At 41.9% G+C, this 26,370-nt stretch overlaps 1 protein-coding gene across 1 annotated transcript in view; it reads right to left on the reverse strand.

Annotated features, from left to right (window-relative positions):
- Positions 1 to 20,324, reverse strand: part of znf385d (zinc finger protein 385D) — a 44,174-nt gene extending 23,850 nt beyond the window's left edge. Inside the window, exons 1-2 of the mRNA XM_023980138.2 lie at positions 19,897 to 20,324; positions 11,703 to 11,848 (exon numbers count right to left, since the gene is read on the reverse strand). Of these exons, the coding sequence (XP_023835906.1) occupies positions 11,703 to 11,848; positions 19,897 to 19,918 (168 nt within the window). The 5' untranslated portion in view covers positions 19,919 to 20,324. The remainder of the gene's footprint in view (positions 1 to 11,702; positions 11,849 to 19,896) is intronic.
- Positions 20,325 to 26,370: the final 6,046 nt, after the last annotated feature.

Below are 26,370 nucleotides of genomic sequence, written 5' to 3' on the forward strand. Positions count from 1 at the left end.
GTCTACACTTGTTGTATTCGGCGCATGTGACAAATAAAGTTTAATTTGATTTGATTAGTACTATACATCTAATTCAAATAATCCAAGCTTGATGATGAGTTGGTTATTTTAATCAGCTGTATAGAGCTAGGACAAAAACCAAAACGTGCACCCAGAGGGGGCCCCAGGACCGAGGCCCCCAACCAACATTTAAATATTTTTGGGGAACTTACTGTTAAGAACAGTAGAATACACAATTTCTACATTTGGTGGTGCATCAGCAGTTTTCCTTTTCTTACTGACAGTCAAATCAAATCAAGTTTATTGGTTACATACACATGGTTAGCAGATGTTGTTGTGAATGTAGCGAAATGCTTGTGCTTCTAGTTCTGACAGTGCAGCAATATCTAACAATTCCACAACAAAAACCTAATACACACACATCTAAGTAAGGAATGGAATAAGAATGTATAAATATATGGATGAGCAATGTCAGAGCGACATAGGTTAAGATGCAATAGATAGTATAGAATACAGTATATACATATACATATATGAGATGAGTAATGCAAGATATGTAAACATTATTAAAGTGGCATTATTAAAGTGACTAGTGTTTCATTTATTAAAGTGGCCAATGATTTCAAGTCTGTATATAAGCAGCAGCCTCTCTGTGCTAGTGATGGCTGTTTAACAGTCTGATGGCCTTGAGACAGAAGCTGTTTTCAGTCTCTCGGTCCCCGCTTTGATGCACCTGTACTGACCTTGCCTTCTGGATAATAACGGGGTGAACAGTCAGTGGCTCGGGTTGTTGTTGTCCTTGATGTTCTTTTTGGCCTTCCTGTGGTGATGATGTGTTGTGCAGACCGCACAACCCTCTGGAGAGCCCTGCGGTTGTAGGTGGTACAGTTGCCGTACCAGGCGGTGATACAGCCCGACAGGACGGTCTCAATGCGGCATCTGTAAAGGTTTGTGAGGGTTTTAGGCGACAAGCCACATTTCTTCAGCCTCCTGAGGTTGAAGAGGCGTTGTTGCGCCTTCTTCACCACACTGTCTGTGTGGTTGGACCATTTCAGTTTGTCAGTGATATGTATGCAGAGGAACTTAAAACTTTTCACTTTCTCCACTGCTGTTGATGGGGGGTGCTCCCTCTGCTGTTTCCTGAAGTCAACGATCATCTCCTTTGTTATGTTGACGTTGAGTGAGAGGTCATTTTCCTGACACCACACTCTCCGAGAGCCCTCATCTCCTCCCTGTAGGCTGTCTCATCGTTGTTGGTAATCTAGCCTACTACTGTTTTGTCGTCTGCAAACTTGATGATTGAGTTGTGCATGGCCACGCAGTCATGGGTGAACAGGGAGTACAGGAGGGGGCTGAGCAGGCACCTTTGTGGGGCCCCAGGGTTGAGGATCAGCGAAGTGGAGATGTTGTTTCCTACCTTCACCACCTGGGGGGCGGCCCGTCAGGAAGTCCAGGAACCAATTGCACAGGGCGGATTTGAGACCCAGGGCCTCAAGCTTAATGATGAGAATGGAGGGTCCTATGGTGTTAAATGCTGAGCTGTAGTCAATGAACAGCATTCTTACATAGGTATTCCTCTTGTCCAGATGGGATAGGGCAGTGTGCAGTGTGATGGCGATTACATCGTCTGTGGACCTATTGGGGAGGTATGCAAATTGAAGTGGCTCTAGAGTGACAGGTAAGGTGGAGATACTATTCCTTGACTAGTCTCTCAAAGCACTTCATGTTGACAGATGTGAGTGCTAGTCATTTAGTTCAGTTACCCCTTTGCATTCTTGGGTACAGGAATAATGGTGGCCATCGTGAAGCATGTAGGGACAGCAGACTGGGATAGGGAGAGATTGAATATGTCCGTAAACACACCAGCCAGCTGGTCTGCGCATGCTCTGAGAACGTGACTAGGGATGCCGTCTGGGTCGGCAGCCTTGCGAGGGTTAACACGTTTAAATGTTTTACTCACGTCAGCCACGGAGAAGGAGAGCCCACATTCCTTGGTAGCTGGCCGCATCGGTGGCACTGTATTATCCTCAAAGTGGGCAAAGAAGGTGTTTAGTTTGTCTGGCAGCAAGACGTCGGTATCCGCGACGTGGCTGGTTTTCCTTTTGTAGTTGTGATTGTCTGTAGACCCTGCCACATACGTCTTGTGTCTGAGCCGTTGAATTGCAACTCCACTTTGTCTCGATATTGACATTTTGCCTGTTTGATTGCCTTGCGGAGGGAACGACTACTCTGTTTGTATTCTGCGATATTCCCCGTCACCTTGTCATGGTTAAATACAGTGTTTCGTACTTTCAGTTTTAGTTGAATGCTGCAATCTATCCACAGTTTCTGGTTAGGGTAGGTTTGAATAGTCACAGTGGGTACATCATCTCCTATCCACTTCTTGATAAACTCAGTGACCGTTTTGTTTGCCCATGTCAGCTAATATTTTTTAGATTGGTAAATTAGCTGGGTAGACTATCTAAATTTATAGTAATCCTGGCCGAATTACCAATTTATCTTTCCAACCAGGCAAAGTACCATGAAGGCACCACTGATCTCGACAAGAGAAGCACATTTCGTAGGGGGCAGAGAAATTCACAAATTCATAATTCAGGGTAATGTTAAGCAGTTAACTTCTGTTAGATAACCATTTTTCAACAACCATTGTTCCATCTAGCTAGTTAGTAATCTACTGTACATGTTGATAGCAATACATGTAGTTATATGTCTGTCATATTGAGGTATCTAGCTAGAAGTAACCTTGATCAATCAAATGGATAGGTGTGAGCAATTATGATCATTCCAACTGCACTTAACTAGGTGTCTTTGCTAGACAGACATATACATACAGACAGACAGACAGAGGGGGGAGAACATTTTAAAGAAAGGATGAAAGTGAGAGAGGGAAAGAGAGTTGGGAAGAGAGTGGAAGACAGAGAGAGATGGAGAGAGAGAAACAGAGAAAGACAGCACTGCAAATTGACTTAGACATCACTATTTCAACAACTCTTCTCTTCCAACTTGTTAGGCAATCACATGTACCTACGAGGGAAGGATGGCCAGCCACACAGCAGGGTGCTTTTTATTAAGGAGGCCGTGCAGACCGAAAGCATCTGGCCATTTCAGAATGAAGCGCATGATTGCCAAAATAAACCTACGCTTCTTCTGGCGTGGGCTTGTCAAGGATGTGGACAGCTTGGCAAGTGAAATAACCTTTTGTTTATCAGTCATATTCTATTATATCTGGAATGATTGTGATTTCAATGAATGTCAAATCAGAGAGCACACAGTGTTTCAATGTGACTCTGTGCTAAAAGGTCAGTACCTGTCTAGCCTGCCAGAAGCTAAGTTTGAGAGGGTGAAGACTGTGGCGCCAGAGTTGAAGCCCATCAAAGTTGTTTCACCATGATCGGTAAGTGTAACAATACCATTTTTGCACTGATAAGTTGTTTTGTAATGGTTGCTTTATTTATTATAGAATGTGTCTGTGTGTGTGTGTGTGTGCGTGTGTGTAGGTGTGTCTGTGTCTGTGTGTGTGTAGGTGTGTGTGTGTGTTAGTATCCTTACAAATATGAAAATCTGCATACTGCATGACACAGATACGGGTAAGAATAAAGTAATCTTCTCTGTAACACTTTAAAATGTTAGGGGTGGATCTGATCGGACCCTTCACTAAATCCAGGAATGGCAACCGCTGGTGTCTGACGGTGACCAATCACTTTACCAAGTGGGTGGAGGCAATATCCATTAAGGTCAGTAAGGAAGAGAATGTGCTTTAAACTCTAAATTCCCTTCTGTAACCTATTAAAATGGGGTCTTGGAACCAAAAATAGATTTTTGTTTTGTATGATGCAAATCAAGAACGAGACTGGCGAGGCCACCTCCAAGGTGATGGACATCTTCAACACCCACAGTTCTCCTGAGGCCATCTTGAGTGAAACAAGGTACGGATGTTATTGGTTATATTCTGTTTTTAAAATTTTATTTTATGGTACATAAGACATATTTCAATATTTTACATTGTCAATAGATATCCTTTCCCTACCCCCTCCTCCAGAATTTGGATGAACGGACCAACCAGACACTCAAGACTGCCATGGGCAAGTCCCTTGACGGGTTCCAGGAACGGTGAGAGGACAACCTAAAGGTCATTCTCTTTGCACACAACAGCAGCGTCCAGGCCTCCACAGAGTACTCGCCGATCGCCTGATGTACGGACGGTAGCGGCAGCAGACTGAAGTAAACAATGCAATTGTACTGTATATACAATACTTGTATATACTGTAGTCTTTCAAATGTGTGATTGACTTAGTGTTGTTGGTCTATTGATATTTTTGTATAACGTACTTTCAGATCACTGAAACCCCACCTGATGTGGGGGAAGTTGTGGAACCAGATCAGAACGCTTTCAAGGACCACCTTCAGGCACGGGCTGAGAAGGATGTGGTGGTTTTTGAACAGGTAAAGATTATTGTGGGGGCTGTGGTGTGGGGGCTGTGCTTTGGCAAAGTGGGTGGGGTTATATCCTTCCTGTTTGGCCACCGTGTCTCCTGACCCCTCCTGTCTCAGCCTCCAGTATTTATGTTGCAGTAGTTTATGTGTCGGGGGGCTAGGGTCAGTTTGTTATATCTGGAGTATTTCTCCTGTCTTATCCGGTGTCCTGTGTGAATTTAAGTATGCTCTCTCTAATTCTCTCTTTCTCTCTTTCTTTCTCTCTCTCGGAGGACCTGAGCCCTAGGACCATGCCTCAGGACTACCTGGCATGATGCATCCTTGCTGTCCCCAGTCCACCTGGCCGTGCTGCTGCTCCAGTTTCAACTGTTCTGCCTGCGGCTATGGAACCCTGACCTGTTCACCGGACGTGCTACCTGTCCCAGACCTCTGTTCTCAACTCTCTAGAGACCGCAGGAGCAGTAGAGATGATCGGCTATGAAAAGCAACTGACATTTACTCCTGAGGTGCTGACTTGCTGCACCCTCGACAACTACTGTGATTATTATTATTTGACCATGCTGGTCATTTATGAACATTGAACATCTTGCCATGTTCTGTTATAATCTCCACCCGGCACAGCCAGAAGAGGACTGGCCACCCCTCATAGCCTGGTTCCTCTCTAGGTTTCTTCCTAGGTTTTGGCCTTTCTAGGGAATTTTTCCTAGCCACCGTGCTTCTACAGCTGCATTGCTTGCTGTTTGGGGTTTTAGGCTGGGTTTCTGTACAGCACTTTGAGATATCAGCTGATGTAAGAAGGGCTATATAAATACATTTGATTTGAAATTTGATTTGATTGTCCGCTGTTCATTTATTTTCTGGCCCTCCAAGAGATATGTAAGAAATGTATTGTAATAATATGAAATATAATTGCATTTATTTCTATTATCAATCAAGGTCGGAGTGAACATCAACAAAGCGCAGGAGAAACAGAAGGAGAGCTACTGGAGGAGATTCAAGAAGGGGACCAAGTGCTTCGACATCCGGGTAAATGACTTGGTTTGGTAGAAGGACGAAACGAAGGCGAGACCTGGGAAACCTCGCTGCTCTGTTGCTCCTAGCTGGGGTCACCATCTGTTAAGGTGAATATAAACACCTCAGATAATAACTATTTGCATTTACACACAAAATAACCTGAAGTTGTGGTGTCCCCAACACTGATTTTTTTGTCTTTGTGTTCCTAGGGTTAACTCGGTGGAAGCCAATAATCTTCTCCAGTTGGAGTGGTTGAACGGTCGACCACTGAAAGCCCTGACGCCCTACACTTCGGTGAAGCCTATGAGACAAGGTATGTTAAGCTTTGCTTGACATTTGAGAAAGCTTATAAAAATGTACCTCCTTAATTTACCTCTCCAAATGACTTTAGTACTATCGATTATCAATACCCAGGAGGTATCTCAACCAACAGAGCCATTTAGTTCGTATCAGTCTGATTCTCTGTGGGCGTGGGACCAGTAGGCGGGGGACCAACTTGAGGTAGGATATACCTTCAAAAAGGGTTAAAGATGACATATCTTCATTTTGTAACACTGCAGTAATCCATCACATTAAATGTAACCTGTGTGTTTGCTTGTTGATGTCTCTGTCTCCTACTCTGTTCCCTTTACTCTGCTCCTGTTCTCCAGGACCAGGACCTAGGAGTTCTGCCTAATACCCAACTGATATGCTTCATTATCAACCACCATCCAACTTTTCATTACATCTACAGCTACTGTTGTCATTACCTGCTAAGAAAGTTTTCTTGCTCCATCATACTGGGCACATAATATGTGAGATACACAGATGAACTCAAAACACGAGCACTGCAAACACTCAGAACAAAGAAAGCAGCAGTGCCTGGACTTTGTAGTCTCCCTCTTCACGTCCCCCTTCCAAGACTGCCTGTTGAGAGTGACAGGCAGAAGTGACAGGCAGAACCTCCCACCCACACAGCACCCACCTCCTCTCTATTCCACACACCAGAATTCAGTATTTCAGTCTATGATTGCCATGTGAGTGTTCCAAAAAATGTGGTGAAAATAAATGAATGACAACTGTACCCAAAAAATATCAACGTTTATATATTTAAATCTTAAAAATTGTCAGGTTGGTTTTCACAGCTGTTTCACAAGGTGTTTGTTTGTTGTTATAAATGGTAATGTATCCTTTGATGCTATTTGTTAGTTCAACATTATTCATTGTTGTATCCTGGGACCTACAATAGGTACATATATATTCAACCACAAGGGTGTACTAATGAGCTATGAGAGATATATATATATATTTTATCATAATAGAGGACTACTGAAATATTATTACTTCAGTGTGGATAAGGGACGGGTAGCTTAAAATAAAAACACGGCAGCCAGACAAGCCAGTGTATGAATCAAACGGATTTGCATATGAATGGAGTGGAAATTAGCTGACTTTGTATCTGTAAGGTAAGTAACTTTAATGTGTCAAGCAGATTATTTTTATTTTTTTGCTATTTCAGAAACTTGGCAATGTTTAAGACATGGATTTCATGTTGAAATGTTAACAAGGTACGCAAAAGTAGCTAGAAGTAATGTTTTCATCTTATTGGCTAAACAAAACAAGTTTAAACAGTGATTGTCTTGTGGAAATCAGCTTTATTTTTATAGCGTGCCGAAAATAACGCCATTTAGGCTGTAATGATCTAAAAATGTTGATGCATTAGGTCATCATACCATTGATATAGCAACGGACGCTAATAGTTTATCGAATCCCATTGTAATGCAGGGGGGGACGAACCTTTTTTGTCTGGGGGACATTGTTTAGCATGACAGGCCCCAATTGATTTTGTTAGTCACTCTCACTCAGATATCATATTAACATGGCATAAGCCATGGTAAAATATGTAGAATTGCAGGAAATGATCTGTAAAACTGCACATTTTTCCCTCCACCTGATGGCAAAACGAGTAGAATTGCATGAAATGTGCTATAATTGCAAAATCTTCTCTCAGCTCCACGGCAAAATGTGAAGAATTGCAGGAAATTAACTTTCAAATTAAAGCTAATTCTAAAACTACTTTTGCCCGCGAGGTGGGCAAATTCCCGCCTATGGCCCCCAAAAGGTTAGTGCCGGCCCTGGCTCGAAGTGATATGATACTTTTTTTATGTGAATGCAAGGAATTATATATTTTGAAGTTTGTAATACTACTGAGCTCTAGAAATTGTAGTTTGTGTACAAATCAGAGGATGTTTCAGGAGTCTCAGGTGGACAAGTGTGGAGGAAGACTTATATACATATCATAAACCTTTCACAAGCACAGCGGAAGGGAAGTATAAAAGTTCACAGAATCCCAGCTCGAAGTAGGGTGTGGCAAAACACCACAAAAGATCTTCTACGATAGGAACGTTCAGCCCTCTAGCTGCTCGAGGCTAACAATCTAAACAATGATCTAGTCTTGAAAGTTTGTCAGTCTCGTAAATCCACTGGGTCAACCTTGTCTCGGTGGAAAAATCTTTCGTCCACTAAATCTTTCCCCGGGGACCGTACATGGCAAGTGTGCTTTTCATTAGGGAACAATCGGTGCTGCAGGTGCAAACTGCTTGCGTGACTCCCCAGCTGTTTCTGGTTTAGCAGTGAAACATGGTACCGTGCAGACCTGAACCTCACGCACACATCCCCACAATGGACAGATGCCTCTACCAGGGGTGTGAGAAAGAGCAGTTGGGTAATGCACAGAAAACAGGTGAACATCTTAAAATTGCCAGATGAACAGTTTAAGGTTAATACATTGTCACTTTTTCTTATTCATCTTGGCCCACTTTGAGAGCAACTAATAATGCAACAGAATCATGTTTCCTTCTTATGGAAGATTTTAAACTCAAGGGTTCATTGGTTGATCCAGTATAAATCAATCTGTATATCATAGACTTTGGGGCTACATAGACCCTTGAATGCACTGTAACACATTTAGTACAGTATGATTTATTGTCAACTTTTCACATAACATCTTACAACATACATAATTGTCCCATCTAAATCAATTTTGTAAATATTCTACTTTGGAGAGGGCTTACTGCAAATCTTGAGACGAGAGAAAGCACTACTAAATATAAGTGTACAAGTATTAACAATACTTTGCCAGGCGAGCTGCTGACACAGAGCATCCCCATAAAGAATTGGCTTTAGCTCCACAGTTTATCTCTGCATTCCTACTGAGAGAGCTCTGCTGGCCGCTACCCAGGAGAGTGAAATGTTATCGTGGGAGAAACCATTAAGAGAGTGCTGGCCACGTAAAGCTACTGTTAGTGGCAGAGGTTAAAAAGTACAGAGTGCTAACTGATAGCAACCATTGCATTAACCATATAGTCTGTATTGCGTTTTTACATCAGGTGTAATTTGAAAGGGCGCACCACAAGGGTGGTCCTTATCCCCACTGCGTTCTCCTCTTTGGTGGTTCAGCTGCTATCCTTCTGGGAATACAATTTATAGAATCCATTAGCTGTTACGAGACTTGCGTAAATCAAATAAAAATCTGCAAATAGTCTCTGGCCCTTTGTTCTTTTTTCAAATCACGCAGCGCTCCTCCGGTATCATTTATCATCCAAAGCAAAAACAGATAACGCTGTCTGCTTATACGCAAGTGCATTTGAAACCTACATATCCATTACTGGTATTGATAGAATAACTGACTTTTAGAGGGGGGGATTGAAATGGGTTGTGATGCTTTAGGGAATCCTGGCTGAAGCCCATGTGTCATTCTCAGTCCGGGACTACAAAGCAATTTTCCAGCGTGCAGATCGGTGAGAAGGAATCAATAACTCACATTCCTGATTACTCTACAGAGGAAATAGAGTTTGTATTGTTTCTTCAAGACAAATGTAGGCCCCTGGAAAGATAAATGGTATTTTCAGGGGTGAAGAAAGCCCCCTTAACTGGAAACTACTTTTCCCATTCACTCCTTTCATTACACCCCCAAACCAACACCTGCCTGTGCTGAGTGTTGAGCTCTTACTCTTTTTATTTGGTTTGTTTCTGTTCTTTCACTCTGGTCATCTCAATATCACTACTGCAGAGTTGCTGCAATCTAAAGTTCTACACCTATTTCCTGCTCTGTTGTTCCTTTGTCGACAAAAACTTTCTTTCTCATCCTGACAAATAAACCTAATGTTTTCTAGGAAATGTGAAGAGGAGATTCTACAAACCAATTCCTTCTAACATAAAATACTCCAGCACAATGCCCAGAATGTAATATGCAAAGAATTGAGCGGGGGGTTGCACAGCTTTTATAGAGCAAATGAGTAAAAAAAAAAATATTACGTTATATATTATATATACACACTGTTACATTACATAAGGACACATTTAGATTTTATGAGAAGTATCGCACCCCTGGAAGAAGGAATAGCAACCAAGCGGGAGTACAACAAAACATTGAGAAAAGTTTCCTGCTATCCTTTCTGGGGAAACATATCCAGAAACATACTGTATTACAAAACATCACTGGCTGAGAGCTGCAAGGAGACTGGAATCTATCTCATCAGATGCAGGTGTGGTCATGGACGTAACTCCCCGGCTCTGGAAAGGAGGTGGAAAACGTGTCTGCTGAATATCACGCCAGAACACTGACACTTTATTACACCGGAGTAGATTAACGGAAAACTGTAGTCATCATCGTAGTCTATATAATTATTTTGTACATTGCGAATCAGAGTGCATAAATGTTTATTGTGCCTTAGAGGCACATTAGCAAAACTGACCTCATATCTGATAGAACAGCGACCTTTCCAATAGCTGATGATGGTAAGTAGCTTTAGCTAAACCTTGTATAGTACATTTAATAATGCCTAATACCTCTCTATCTACACTGGAAAAGAATGCAGGATTACCACACATGCTATTGACCCACTTCATCAATCATTTAATTGAATTGATCCCTTCTTTCTGATGAAGGGCATTGACGGTGGAAACGTCACGATTTGATCTCAAATTAGATCAATAAGGCATTGAGTTTTCAATTGAGTTTGAGTTTTCAAGTGAAAACATTGAATTGATCCCACTCGCAACAGTGCTGTGAAACCTCTTCACACAACACTAACCATGGATCACTTCAAATGGACACACACATAAAAAAGCGCTCCATCCCACATGCAAGAAAACAGACATCACCACTTTGTTATGTCCCTGAAACCAAACCAATACAAAGATATGCAAGTGTAAGCAGCACAACCAAACCTGGAACAATAACTTATGCATAAACACTTTCATAGCGCTGTTGATCGTTCCAACGCTAGCTTTTACAATCACCCTACATTCATTCTGCCAGTGATTAAACGTCAAGGGCACAGAGAAAGGAGAGAGAGAGAGAAAGAGAGAGCGAGCGAGGGAGTGTGAGAGAGAGAGATGGAGAGAGAAAGAAAATAGCGTATGGGAGAGGTAATTACCCCATGTTAATCCAATATCAGCTTTCCGTGATTTGGAGGCTTCCCAAATCACAGAAAGTGAACTCATTATTTGCCGAAAGGTCTGTTAAATGCAGATTAGAAGGTGAGAAGAGGAATGGAGGCAAGACTTGAACTTTCTCATGAAATCCATTCCTGATACTATCTGGTCTTCAACTGGACTATCCAAGCCTTGTTCCGTAATGATGTCCCCACTTGTCTCCTGTGTTTTCCTGCAGCTGTGCTCCATATTTCTGGTTCTGTTTCAAGCAGACTTTAAATTGAGCTATCCCCTGTAATTCAAACGCAAAAAGCTCAAGCCGTAGACTTTTATCTGTCACATATTTTCCACTAGTCATCATTTTGTGATGATTTTGCTCAATTCAAACCTGATGAGGCCACATACAGTATTTGCCTATAATTTATGTCTGCATACAAAGAAAACTGTGCAAGAGAATACAGTCAACTTCTACAATAAGTGCACATTGGATATGTGTGAAGTCTGTTCACATGCAACGTATTTAACTAGTCCCAATTCCAATATATTCTTTTAAATTACCCTGGTTGACTGCCTGCTCTGGTTTAGTGCACACATTTACGACTGTCCTAAATCATTGTTTACATCAGCAGCTGAAAGTATTGGAAATGTATGGTCAAATGTTTGAAAGAGGCTCACACTTCAAAAGACAAATCACATGCCCTCTAACATGAATGTCATCATACTAAATCTAAACCATTACACCAAAGATATCAGATACCGTACTTTATGACCTTAGCCAGACCTAACCAGGATCGCAATGCCCTGAGCTGACCCTTATCACATGACCCGGGACTTACCGTGCCGAAGCCGGGGAAAAGGCTGACTGCTGAGGCCGTATCCAGGGGAAACGGGAGCTGGAACTGCTTCATTCCCAGAGAATGCTGGACGGTGGGCAGAGCAGGACGTATCAGCGTCGGCAGGAGGCCATTTTGACATGCATTACCTGTAGAGGAGAAGAAAGAGAATGGGCCATGTTAGATGGTCTGTGCTGTGGTGGTTCTCGGTTAAAAAGGATTATGATATTATGAGCAAACTGTAAAACGTCTCATAGACCAAACCACCAAAAAATTCAGATTCAAATGAGATGAAATATGAGAGCACTTGTATCTGGGGGCTCCCGAGTGGCCCAGCGGTCTAAGGCACTGCATCTTAGTACAAGAGGCATCACTACAGTCCCTGGTTCGAATCCAGGCTGTATCACATCTGGCCGTAATTGGGAGTCCCACAGGGTGGTGCACAATTGGCCCAGTGTTGTCCGGGTTTGGCCGGGGTAAGCCATCATTGTAAATAAGAATTTGTTCTTAAATGACTTGGCTAGTTAAATAAAGGTTTAAAAAAATCTGATATAGTTCTGCCTTCCCTGACTATGATGACCTCTCTGCTAATGAAAACAAGGTTTCTAGACTGAGTCTGAACAAGTTGTAGATAAATTGAGACAATTGAGACATAGCCTACAGAGACAAATACAGTATGATGTTAATTGGATCATGGGATGTCATGGCAGCGTTACCCAGTTGTATTTGACTCTTTAATAATCCTTCTCATAAGCACTGTTTAAAGCTGCAATCAATATATGTAACTTCTTGGGTGACCCGACCAAATTCACATAGAAATTTAAGTTATAAATCTGTTATTCTTATTGAAACCAAGTCTAAGAAGCGGCAGATATGTTCTGTGTGCTATTTCTATGATTTCTAAGATTTGTTTTTGCATCTTCTACTTTTGGTTTTGTACACCAGCTTCAGACAGATGAAAATACTATATTTTCGGTTATTGAAAATATATTTCACAGTGGTTAAGATGGTACAATAATTCTCTACACTATAGTTGCTTGTTTTGTCAGATAAACTGAAATTAGGCAAACTTTTTAAATTTTAGCAACCAGGAAATGGTGGATAGATTTCTGCATAGTGCATCTTTAAGAGAAATGTCCTAATGCTGAAACCATCCTCTAAATTACAAATGTGAAATGAGTGAACCATGCCAGACAGATCCATAACTAAGAAGATTCAATAGCAAGGGGTGCAAAACTCCCTGGAAAAACCAATGTAAATACTTTTATTGTCATCTACATAAGACAAGCCAGAGCGGGCTTTATAAGCCAACAATTACAACCAGCAGAGCCTTTCTTCAACACCGGGGGATTAGAAAGCAGCTTTCCAAAACATTAGGAACTAAAGAAAGCCATTCCGTGCCCATTAATTACAACCAGGGATGACTTTTACCACAGCACATTTAACAACATGACGAACTCGGAGCCAGCATGACTAAAAGCGCAGACACCATATCAAAACACCGGCTTGAGACAAATAAAAACTATGTTTGCCACATCAAGTACCCAGGCGATGGTAAGGGTGAATAAAAAGAAGCAGTTGTAAAAAGAAAGAGGGAGAGAGGGAGGGAAACCAAAAGTATTTTTTCCCTCCGCTCGGAGTAGCGCTGGCATCTGTTGGAAAGCAGCAAATGCCGATGCTCATGTGGAGACACGTCCCAGTTCTCCTCTAACAAAGCATGTCCTTCTGCAGCTATCATCCCTGCAGGATCCTCCACTGACATGTTGCCTGACGTCACCGTGGAAACACGCTGCCGACAAGCCAGATTGCCGAGCAGAAATGTAACGTGCAGTCAAAACAGCCTATTCAAACAACCAGAACTGTGCAAGGAAGAAGCATGGGGATGTTGTGGGGTGCTTTGCTGCAGGAGGGACTGGTGCACTTCACAAAATAGATCATGAGGGAGGAAAATGATGTGGATATATTGAATCAACATCTCAAGACATCAGTCAGGAAGTTAAAGCTTGGTCGCAAATGGGTCTTCCAAATGGACAATGACCCCAAGCATACTTCCAAAGATGTGGCAAATTGGCTTAAGGACAACAATGTCAAGGTATTGGAGTGGCCATCACAAAATCCTGACCTCAATCCTATAGAACATTTGTGGGCAGAATTGAAAAAGCATGTGTGAGCAAGGAGGCCTACAAACCTGACTCATTCACACCCGCTATGTCAGGAGGAATGTGCCAAAATTTACCCAACTTATTGTGGGAAGCTTATGGAAGGCTACCCGAACCGTTTGACCCAAGTTAAACAATGTAAAGGCAATGCTACCAAATACTAATTGAGTGTATGTAAACTTCTGACCCACTGGGAATGTGATGAAAGAAATAAAAGCTGAAATAAATCATTCTCTCTACTATTATTCTGACATTTCACATTCTTAAAATAAAGTGGTGATCCTAACCGACCTAAGACAGGGACTTTTTACTAGGATTAAATGTCAGGAATTGTGAAATACTGAGTTTAAATGTATTTGGGTAAGGTGTATGTAAACTTCTGACTTCAACTGTAGGTCAATATTTTAGCCAATCTTTTAGTCTCAGCTAACAGAGTGCAGTAACTCAAAAACCAATTTCCCCATTTCAGGATGGCGTACTGAGACAAGACTCTTTAACCTCATGCGTTCATTTTCACATTTTCCTCCGTTCCGAAGGATAACAAAGCCACACTGATCTCCCAACATGCACGAACACACAAGGAGACGTTCCATCTTTTATTAACACTGCCTCGTGTAAGGCTAGTGTTTCAACTCCCTGACCTGAACATTATATTGGCTCATGGCTCATTGTAGTATTAAGAGTGGAGCTTGTAGACTTGAGTAAGTCCTGTCTCTAGGTATGAGACTCTCTAGCTGTGGATAGTACACTCTTAGAAAAAAGGGTTCTACAGCTGTCCCCATTGGAGAACCATTTTTGGGTCAAGGTAGAACCCTTTTTGGTTCCAGGTAGAACCCTTTTTGGTTCCAGGTAGAACCCTTTCTGAAAAGGGTCCTACATTGAACCCCAAAATGGGTTCTACCTGGAACCAAAGGGTTCTCCTATGAGGAGTGTGCAAGGGTGTTTTCATGTGGTGTGTTTTGAAACACGTGTAAAATAGATATGTGTGCTGCTCGTAAATGCATGTAAGCGTGTCCTCGTAAGTTTGTTTAATGTGTATCTGTCAATGTCTTGTGCGTCACGCGTCTTTTCATGCATGTCTGTGCGTGTGGGCGCCTTGCCTATCGGCCCTCTTAAAAATGTCTTTATCTGGGACTAAAACCCAGCGGCAGTGTGTCGAGTGAGAGTTAAGATGTCTGAAGGACACAGACTAACGTGAATAATTAATCGTCTTCCACTGCTCTCTCCCACCTCCGCCTCTCCTGGTCTTGATTCCGACTGCTCTCCGATAAGATCTGTGAAATTTGCCCGAGATTCCACACAGCCATAAAACTGCTGTCATGGAATATAGAATCTACGAAGCAACGGTCTACTATTTCACGGAGCAAATATAAATCCTATTATTTGGAAATATGAGTTCAACTGTGTGTCAAAAACGTTCATATCCTGATGATGTCTATTCAGATGTGTTTCACAGCATTGTGTTCTCAGGGGCTGTCTGATTGAATTCCATGACCCTAAAATTACACTCAGGATCAATCACTGTAATCAAGATGCAGGGGTTACAGTGGTTTCACCCCATTTACAAAAACAACAAAGCATGTAGAAACATAAAAATCTCTTATTAATCAATAACATTTGAAGATTGGTCAGTTAGAAAACAGATTTATGCCAATGTACCCCTAGGCTACATGTTTGTATCCATTTCACTAAGCTCTCCGCTGCATTGCTAACCGTTAGCATTTAGCTCCGGGCTCAGACTAGACCTGGCTAACACTAGAACCCCACCCTCCCAACGTAACCCGCTCTGTTGTCATGACTTTCGTGATGTAACCTCTAATAAACACAGCTGTCTCGGAGTTTGATCCAACAATCACATCCCCTGTGCTCTGTAATCTGAGGTTAACCAAAGAGAAGTTTACGTGCTCTTAAACTCCAACCGCCAGGCCAGATACACCAGATACGTCCAATTCAACACTAATCCCTTGTATGATTACAGCTCACACTAGGAGACATTACTCCTGCTGAGTTACTGTCCTTCCATTGGCCTTCTTCATCCATTTGGTTCATGAAGAGGGTTATTTGCATAGGGGACAGGGGTATTTTCCCCCTTGATTTTTGTTTATTTTTTTCCCATCGGAAATTGTAAGGGATCAAATTCATAGGAATTTGTAGAAGTATTATGTGATATGAGAATTTATATTATTCAAAATGCGTATTTAAAAACATATTTGAGGAAAACCACAAACTTGGATTTGTATTCTAAAAGTATTCTATCACAGACACAACAGCTAATTTAGCTTGTTAATAGTCTAATATATTATGCAAACTATATTAATATCTTCATCCACAAATGCTTAAGCAACGCACGTTCTCCACAACCAAAACCTAACAAGCTTCCTTCCTCCCTGTTCCTCCATTATGCAATGACGGCATTAGACATTGGTACAAAAACAAAATAATCACATTCTTTTATTCACAATGCACTTCTCGTACATTTGACAAAAGTGACAAAATAGAGTTTCACCACTTTATCGTCACTAGGGCTACCCGTCACCAGGTGGGTCTGTGTGTTGGCTAAAGCTGATGAGTCATGAGGCTGAGCCAGAACCAGGGAGGTGACTCCACAGACCAAGGACACCAGACCAGTCACGTCCCCACTACATCAACACTCCTTGCCCTTCAATGTACACAGAGGGCTAATGTCAACAGTATGCATATCAGTACAGGAGAGATTGACTGCATCAATTCTTGTTTTTGTGAGAAATATTATTGTGTAGAAAATTCCAAATGGTCTGTATAATCAACTTACATACAGCTCTGACAGAAATACTTACCCCACCAGACATGCCACCAGGGGTCTCTTCGCAGTCCCCAAATCCAGAATGAATTCAAGGCAACACACAGTATTATATAGAGCCATGAACTCCCTTCAATCAAATTATTCAAGCAAACAAATAAAACAACACACACAACACTTAGGCTTTGAGGCATATGTATATGTACTGATGTGTGTGTAACTGTCAGTAATGTGTGTAACTGTCAGTAATCTGTGTAACTGTCAGTAATCTGTGTAACTGTCAGTAATCTGTGTAGCTGTCAGTAGGACCTTTCTTTGGGTCTATTATTTTCATTTTCAAAGTGTGTAGCTCAGTCCTTGAGCTGTTATTTTCTATTGATATTCTGTTATATGTCAGGTTTCATGTTCTGTGTGGACCCCAGCAAGAATGGGAATCCTAATAAAATACAACAACAAAAATAGTCCTGTGGATGAACACCTGCCAGGCAACCAACAGTCACAGGTTTCTGAGAGCTAATACATGAACACCTGCCAGACAACCAACAGTCACAGGTTTTTGAGGGCTAATACATGAACACCTGCCAGACAACCAACAGTCACAGGTTTCTGAGAGCTAATACATGAACACCTGCCAGGCAACCAACAGTCACAGGTTTCCTGAGAGCTAATACATGAACACCTGCCAGGCAACCAACAGTCACAGGTTTCTGAGAGCTAATACAATGACACCTGCCAGGCAACCACAGTCACAGGTTCTGAGAGCTAATACATGAACACCTGCCAGGCAACCAACAGTCACAGGTCTCTGAGAGCTAATACATGAACACCTGCCAGGCAACCAACAGTCACAGGTCTCTGAGAGCTAATACATGAACACCTGCAGCAACCAAGTCACAGGCTACGAGTACTAACATGCCCCCAGGCAACCAACAGTCACAGGTCTCTGAGAGCTAATACATGAACACCTGCCAGGCAACCAACAGTCACAGGTCTCTGAGAGCTAAAACATGAAACACTGCCAGGCAACCAACAGTCACAGTCTCTGAGAGCTAATCATGAACACCTGCCAGACAACCAACAGTCACAGGTCTCTGAGAGCTAATACATGAACACCTGCCAGGCAACCAACAGTCACAGGTCTCTGAGAGCTAATACATGAACACCTGCCAGGCAACCAACAGTCACAGGTTTTGAGGGCTAATACATGAACACCTGCCAGACAACCAACAGTCACAGGTTTTTGAGGGCTAATACATGAACACCTGCCAGGCAACAACAGTCACAGGTTTTGAGAGCTAATACATGAACACCTGCCAGGCAACCAACAGTCACAGGTCTCTGAGAGCTAATACATGAACACCTGCCAGGCAACCAACAGTCACAGGTCTCTGAGAGCTAATACATGAACACCTGCCAGGCAACCAACAGTCACAGGTCTCTGAGAGCTAATACATGAAACCCTGCCAGGCAACCAACAGTCACAGGTCTCTGAGAGCTAATACATGAACACCTGCCAGGCAACCAACAGTCACAGGTCTCTGAGAGCTAATACATGAACACCTGCCAGGCAACCAACAGTCACAGGTCTCTGAGAGCTAATACATGAACACCTGCCAGGCAACCAACAGTCACAGGTCTCTGAGAGCTAATACATGAACACCTGCCAGGCAACCAACAGTCACAGGTCTCTGAGAGCTAATACATGAACACCTGCCAGGCAACCAACAGTCACAGGTCTCTGAGAGCTAAAACATGACACCTGCCAGGCAACCAACAGTCACAGGTCTCTGAGAGCTAATACATGAACACCTGCCAGACAACCAACAGTCACAGTCTCTGAGAGCTAATACATGAACACCTGCCAGGCAAACACAGTCACAGGTCTCTGAGAGCTAATACATGAACACCTGCCAGGCAACCAACAGTCACAGGTTTTTGAGGGCTAATACATGAACACCTGCCAGCAACCAACAGTCACAGGTTTTTGAGGCTAATACATGAACACCTGCCAGGCAACCAACAGTCACAGGTTTTTGAGAGCTAATACATGAACACCTGCCAGGCAACCAACAGTCACAGGTCTCTGAGAGCTAATCATGAACACCTGCCAGGCAACCAACAGTCACAGGTCTCTGAGAGCTAATACATGAACACCTGCCAGGCAACCAACAGTCACAGGTCTCTGAGAGCTAATACATGAACACCTGCCAGGCAACCAACAGTCACAGGTCTCTGAGAGCTAATACATGAACACCTGCCAGGCAACCAACAGTCACAGGTCTCTGAGAGCTAAATACATGAACACCTGCCAGGCAACCAAAGTCACAGGTCTCTGAGAGCTAATACTGAACACCTGCCAGGCAACCAACAGTCACAGGTCTCTGAGAGCTAATACATGAACACCTGCCAGGCAACCAACAGTCACAGGTCTCTGAGAGCTAATACATGAACACCTGCCAGACAACCAACAGTCACAGGTCTCTGAGAGCTAATATATCACACCTGACACACATCCTACATCATAACCTCTTTCCTAAAGGACACATTAACAGTCTACTCACAATGTCACCTGGCTCCAAAACGAAAACTCTCTGTAACACTTTACTTAAAGCCCGCAGGTGTAATGCATTATAATGCAGTTATAATGCATTACAAGTCTTGTCGTGAGCATGATCTATAATGAACACCTTATAATGTCAGAGTCTCACTCTATAAGGCTGCAGTGTAATTTGAGATGATTTTAATCCCACAAAAAAGACAGTGCCCTTTTACGAAGCTTTGCTGCGGAAGAATCAGTGTAATTATTCTTCTAACGTGAGAATGTAAGCCAGCGATGTGAAGAGCACTCGAAAGGAAACCACTCCTGCTTTAAGTCTGTCTAAGCCTCTCATCAAACACAAATCTAATGGAAGAAGTCAAATTCTTTAATTTCTCGAACTATTCTACACAACATATCAAGTGGCTCTCAAAGCCGACCGTGAGCTAGCTTTGTCCTTCTTTGAATTCCTTCGCTATAAACACATCGGAGAGACTCTATAAAACATGTGAGATGAAATCCAAACCTTGGACTTTCAACCCCACACATGGATCTAGTCTGGCAGGATGGATAATGGCTAGGGGGGATAGACACGGTGCCTAGGGCTTATGTGGAACTTCACACTTTCCTTCCTTTTACGTTAACCAAACCATCCGCTCCATCTCTGACGATGATGTATGTACTGCTAATACCACACAAACACACAAACACACATCAACTCACCGAAAAACATGCTGCTCTCCATGACTCCTTAGACATAGGGGTCTGTATGTCCTCTCGGATGCCCTGCCAGGTTGTGTGTGTGTGTGTCCATGGGCAGCAGCCTTGGCATGTCTCACACACTCTTTATGCAGGTTTGTGTGAGTGTGTGTGCAGCGCTGGAGTCCGTCTCTCTATCTGCGTGTGTTGTCTGCAGCCGTTACCGTGCACAGCCGGCACCCTCCTCTAACAGTGGTCTGTGTCTCCCTCCTTCGTCTCTCGCTCTCTTACTCTCCACACACTTCTCTCTCTCTCTCGCTCCCTCTCTCTCACTACACACTGCTCTCTCTCTCTCTCTCGACACTGCTCTCACTACACACTGCTCTCTCTCTCTCTCCACACACTTCTCTCTCTCTCTCTCTTTCTCTCCACACACCTCTCTCTCTCTCCACACATCTCTCCCTCTCTCCCTCCCTCCTTGCTGGTTCTGCCTGTCTCTCCTCCCCTCCTCCTGTACACTCTCCTCTCTACTCTACTTGAGTGCTGGTCCCTCTGCGTGCTTCTCTTCTCTCCAAGGTGTCAATCTACATTTTCCAGCTACAGCTTCTCTTCTGATCTTCTGCTCCTCTCTCTCTCACTCTCTCTCTCTCTGGGTTTCTTCTCTGTCCGTCTCTTCTTTGTTAAATGTGTAAAACTCTCCCCGTCGCGTCACACTTTCTATATATCTTTCCCTCTTTTTCTCTCCTTTGAATATCTTTCATTCTTTACTTCTTTCTTTAACTACATATCTTCCTCTGTTCTCTCTTTCTCTGTCTGTTTTCTTACTCCCTTTATTCTTCTCTTGTTACTCGCTTTTTCTCTGCCTCTCCATCTCTCCCTACCTCTCTCATGCTCTCTCTACCTCTCTCTCATGCTCTCTCTACCTCTCTCATGCTCTCTCTACCTCTCTCTCCATCTCTCTCTACCTCTTTTTCCATCTCTCTCATGCTCTCTCTCTACCTCTCTCTCCATCTTGCTCTACCTCTCTCTCCATCTCTTTCTACCTCTCTCTCCATCTTGCTCTACCTCTCTCTCCATCTCTTGGCTCTACCTCTCTCTCCATTGCTCTCTCTCTACCTTTTCTCTCCATGCTCTCTACATCTCTCTTCTCTCTCTCTCTCTCTCTCTCTCTCTCTCTCTCTCTCTCTCTCTCCTCTCTCTCTCTCTCTCTCTCTCTCTCTCTCTCTCTCTCTCTCTCTCTCTCTCTCTCTCTCTCTCTCTCTCTCTCTCTCTCTCTCTCTCTCTCTCTCTTCTCTCTCTCCTCTCTCTCTCTCTCTCTACCACTCTCCATGATCTCTCTACCTCTCTCCATGCTCTCTCCATCTCTCATCCATGTTCTCTTCTACCTCTCTCCATCTCTCTCTCCATGCTCTCTCTCCCTCTCTATTTCTCTCTCTCTCTCTCTGTCTGGTAATCTGACTCCTGGAGCTGGGCTGATATCAGTTGCTGTGCTGTTGGTGTGAGCGCCACTGCTCTTCTCTGTCTGCGTGGCTCCTCAGGCACAACACAACACAACACAGAACAGCACCATGCACACGGACAGCCACCGGCCACACAGAGATGGCTGGTCGCTGTTACCCATAAATATCAACTATCTTTTGTGATGCACAACAAGGTTCGCCTGTATATATATATATTATATATAATATATATATATATATATATATAATATATATATATAGTATGTGGTGTGTGTGTGTGTGTGTGTTGTGTGTCAGCATCCACCCCACTTAACCTCCACCGCCCTTGGCTCTGTTTTCACACACAATCACTTTGATTGGTTCCACTGTAATGCCTCTGAAGGTCAGAGACAGCAGCATGACCGCTCCAAAGTCTGGCCACAGCTATCGACTACAAATGAGACAGTCCTGATCAGAGTGATGGTCTTGTCCACACACACCGCGAGAAGGATCAGCGAGCCCAGCCAATTAGTGACATCATAACTGTCTCTCCTCAGGACCCAAAAACGAAGATCAATGTTCTTCAAGTGTTGCCGATTCCTCTCCTCCCTATCCCTCAGGATTCCTCTCCTCCTATCCCCTCAGGATTCCTCTCCTCCTATCCCCTCAGGTATTCCTCTTCCTCATCCCCCTCAGGATTCCTCCTCCTCCTATCCCCTCAGGATTCCTCTTTCCTATCCCCTCAGGATTCCTCTCCTCCTATCCCCTCAGGCTCCGCTATGGCGGCCATTCTCGGGCCCCGCACAGATGTTTTCAATTAATCCTGAATTCCCATTCTGTCTCGCCCAACCCCCGAGCCCACTTCCAGTATACACGTTTATTCCATATCTGAAACGGCAGTCTCTCTCTCTCTCTCTCTCTCTCTCTCTCTCTTCTCTCTCTTCTCTCTCTCTCTCTCTCTCTCTCTCTCTCTCTCTCTCTCTCTCTCTCTCTCTCTCTCTCTTCTCTCGCTCTCTCTCTCTCTCTATCTCTCTCTCACTGTGTCGCGAATTGTTTTTTAACCTTACTCGCCATTTCGCTTCATTCTCTACCCCCTTCACTCTAACCCCCTCTCCTATACCGCGCGGGACTCTCTTACCCGCTCTCTTCTCTCTTCACCCCTTTTCCTCTCCGCCTCTACACTCCACCTTCTCACTTCTACGGCACCGTGACCTTCATCTGCTTCACCCCTCTCATCTCTACCCCTCTCACTCCCACCCCTCTTCTCTCTACCCCTCATTCTCTCTAACCCCTCTTTCTACTTCACCCCTCTTCTCTCTTCACCCTCTCATCTCTACCCCTCTTCCCTCTATCTCACGCCTCTTCATCTCTCCCCTTCTCTCTTACCCCTCTTCATCTCTACCCCCCTCTCTCCTTCACACCCTCTTCATTCTACACCCCTCTTCATCTCTACCCCTCTTCTCCTTCACCCCCTCATCCCTCTACCCCTTCTCTCTACCCCTCTCTCTCTTCACCCTCTCATCTCTACCTCTATCTTCTACCCCCTCTCTTCTTCCACCCTTCTTCTCTCTTCACCCTCTTCTCTCTCACCTCTTCCTCTCTTCACCTCTCCCCCCTCTCCTCCTTTTTCAACAGTAATACAATATTTAATGTAGTATCTATAGATAAATGTTACGTGCATTCCCACTCTTCTGCTGCTATCACGGAGATCCATCTACCCTTATGACTTCCTCATTCCCTCCTCTCCTTCCATTCTCCCTCTTCCTTCTCTCCTCTTCCTTCTCTCCTCTTCCTTCTCTCCTCACCCTCTCTCCTCACTTCCTTCTCTCCTCACTCCCTCTCTCTCTTCCTCTCTCCTCACCGCCTCTACTCATCCCCTCCCTCTTCCTTCTCTCCTATTCCTTTCTCTCCTCATTCCCCTCTCTCCTTCTCTCCCTCACTCCTCTCTCCTCCACTCCCTCTCTCCTCACTCCCTTCCCTCACTCCCCTGTCCTCGTCCTCTCTCTGTCCTCTTTCCTCTTTCCTCATTCCCTCTCTCTCAATTCTTGTTAAGGGGTGTTTTATCAGACTAGCAGAGCTAAGCAGCCGCTATGCTGAGCTCAGGTCTCTGTCACACCTCTGTTAATGCCTGCTTAATAACCATTCATCACACCTCCCCCTGAATCCTCATGAACAACCACACCTCTCTGGTCTCCTAGCCTATGTCTAAACTGTTGTGGGTGAGACACTCTTCTCTTCGCTGTGATACAGTACAGAGAGAGTGAGAGGGAGAGTAGATGAGTGATGAGAGCAGTGAGTGAGTGATGGAGTGAGGAGAGGGGTAGAAGAGAGAGACGAAAAGAGAAGAATGAGAGAGAGAGAGAGAGAGAGAGAAAAGAGAAGAGAATTCCCCGTCATGCAAAGCACACTGGAAGAGCTTTTCCGCTTCAATCAAGTGTATGTTGTGCCAAGTAACCTCAAATGACTATCCCGTAGCACTCACATCTAGCCATGAAATGATTTGAAAGCTTCATGCCACATCAACACCAATTAACCACAACCGTTAGACCCACTCCAAATTGCATCGTACCCAACAATGTCCACAGAACGCAATCTCTATTCACTCCACAAACACAATCGCCACGCTATCCTCAACACGGGCCCCTCGGGCTGGTGCTTTCCCTTCCTGTACTCACTGCTCACCGACGACCTGTTGTCGTTCATTCCTCCATCATAATGCCTACGACACGACGTGGTAGCTTGATCACCAAAGGACCAATGAGACCAGCCTATTAGAGAGCAGAAGCCTGGCATTGCCCAAGAACAACGAACCTCTCCCTGCAACATTGAGAAGCATCCTTGACTGCTGCATCACCGCCTTGTATTGGCCAACTGCCCACCCAAGTCATAACTGTTTGTTCTCTACCCGCACGTCCAAGCCGACATTAACCAATCCTGAAACACCGTAGAGGGTCAAGAAAAACCACCCTTAAATATATAAATAGTTAGTTAAATAGTTAGTTAAAAGTTTAGTTAAAGATATTAAATATTAGTTAAACCTAGTAGTTAAATAGTTAGTTAAATAGTAGTTATAATAGGAGTTTAAATATATTAAATAGTTAGTTAAATATAGTTAAATATGTTAGTTAAATAGTAAGTAAACATAGGTAGTAAATAGATGAGTTAAATAGTAGTTAAAAGGTAGTTAAATATATAAATATTAGTTAATATATTAAAATAGTTAGTAAATAGTAGTTAATTATAAATATTAGTAAATAGTTAGTTAAATTATTAGTTAAATAGTAGTTAATAGTTAGTTAATAGAGTTAAATAGTAGTTAAATATAGTTAAAGTAGAAAATATATGAAGCATAGTAGTAAAATAGTAGTTAATATATTAGTAAAATTCAGTAGATCATAATAGTTAGTAAAATATTAATTACAACAGGTAGATACCATATTCAAGTAAATATAGTTAAAAATACTATTTACAATATAGTTACAATAGGTAGTTAAAAAGTAGTATAATTAAGTTAGTAAATATAGCAGTTAAAATTAGTTAGGTCTAAATAGTAAGTAATAGTTAGTTAAATAGTATAAAGTAGTTAAAAATAAGTAGTTAATAGTAATTAAATAAGTTAGTCTAAAATAGATTAAAATACAGTCTTAGAAAATAGTATGTTTAAATAATTAGTATAAGTCACTGACTTCTTAAATATCATCTTAACACCAGTTACGGTAGTTACATACTTATCAGACTACTTCAACTACGTCATTTAATACTAACCTGTCAGTAACATATTACGCTTAGATTAGAATCCCATCGCTTACCTAATAAGGTATGAGTTCTTAAATTGATGTTAGTTAAATTAATATTAAATCTAGTACACATTATAGTTAGTGAATAAATTATATAGTTTTATAAATATTCTTGTGAAATATAACAATGTCTAAATAGTATTGAAATAGTTGATGATAAACAGTAGTTCGAAAAATTCAACCAGTCTAGTATAAATAGGGTAGTAATAGTGTAAATAGGTAGTAAATATAGTTAATAGTAGGTTAAATATTAGTTTAAATAGTATAAATCGTAGGGCTTTATAATAAGTATACATATCAAATGAAGCATATCTCAAACAAATACAGTTAAATAGTATGTAAATATTATTAATAGTAGAAATAGGTAGTAAATAGGTGTAAAAAGTTATAAAAGTAAGTTAAATATAGTAAATAAGTTAAAAGGTATTAAATAGGTAGGTAAATAGTTGGAATAGTTAGTAAAATATTTAAAATATTAGTAAATAGTAGTAAATATGATTAAATAGTATAAATAGGTAGTTAAATATAGTTAAATATAGTTAAAAAGTAAGTTAAATAGTTAGTAAATAGTTAGTTAAAATAGTTAATAGTATAAAATAGTATTAAAATAGTTAAATAAAGTTAAAGAGTTAGGTGGATTAAAAAGGTATGTCTATAATAATTATAGTAACATAAGTAAAATATTAGTTAAATAGTAGTTAAATATTAGTTAAATAAGGGTCAAATAGTTATCTTACAGAATAAAGTAAGTAAAATAAGAGTAAACAATTAGTGATTAGGTAGTATAAAATAGTTAGTATAATAGGTCAGTCACAACATATTATAAATGATGATATAGACTAGTCAGCTAAATTAGTGCTCAATTTTATCATAGTATTAAAATAATGGATAAGTATAGTTAGTAAAATATTACGTATAAATACGTAGTTAATATAAAGTTTAAAATATAAAATAATCTATAGTTAAATAGAGTTAAATACGGATAGTATAATATCTATTAAATAATTAGTTAAATAGTATATTAACTCTAGTATAGTTATAAGTAGTTAGTTAATAGTTAGTTAAATAGTAGTAAAATATTAGTTAAATAGTCTAATATACAAATTATTAAAAAAAGGAGTAAATATTAATTAAATAGCTAGTAAACCCTAGTATAAAAATAGTAGTAAATGAAAGGAGTTCAAATACTAGTAAATAAGTTAGGTAAATAGTAATTAAAGTAGCTTTCTGTTATGGTGTAAATATTATACTTTTTAAAGAGT

The sequence above is a fragment of the Salvelinus sp. IW2-2015 genome, linkage group LG35 (assembly GCF_002910315.2).
Source record: "Salvelinus sp. IW2-2015 linkage group LG35, ASM291031v2, whole genome shotgun sequence".
Classification (NCBI taxonomy): Eukaryota; Metazoa; Chordata; class Actinopteri; order Salmoniformes; family Salmonidae; genus Salvelinus; species Salvelinus sp. IW2-2015.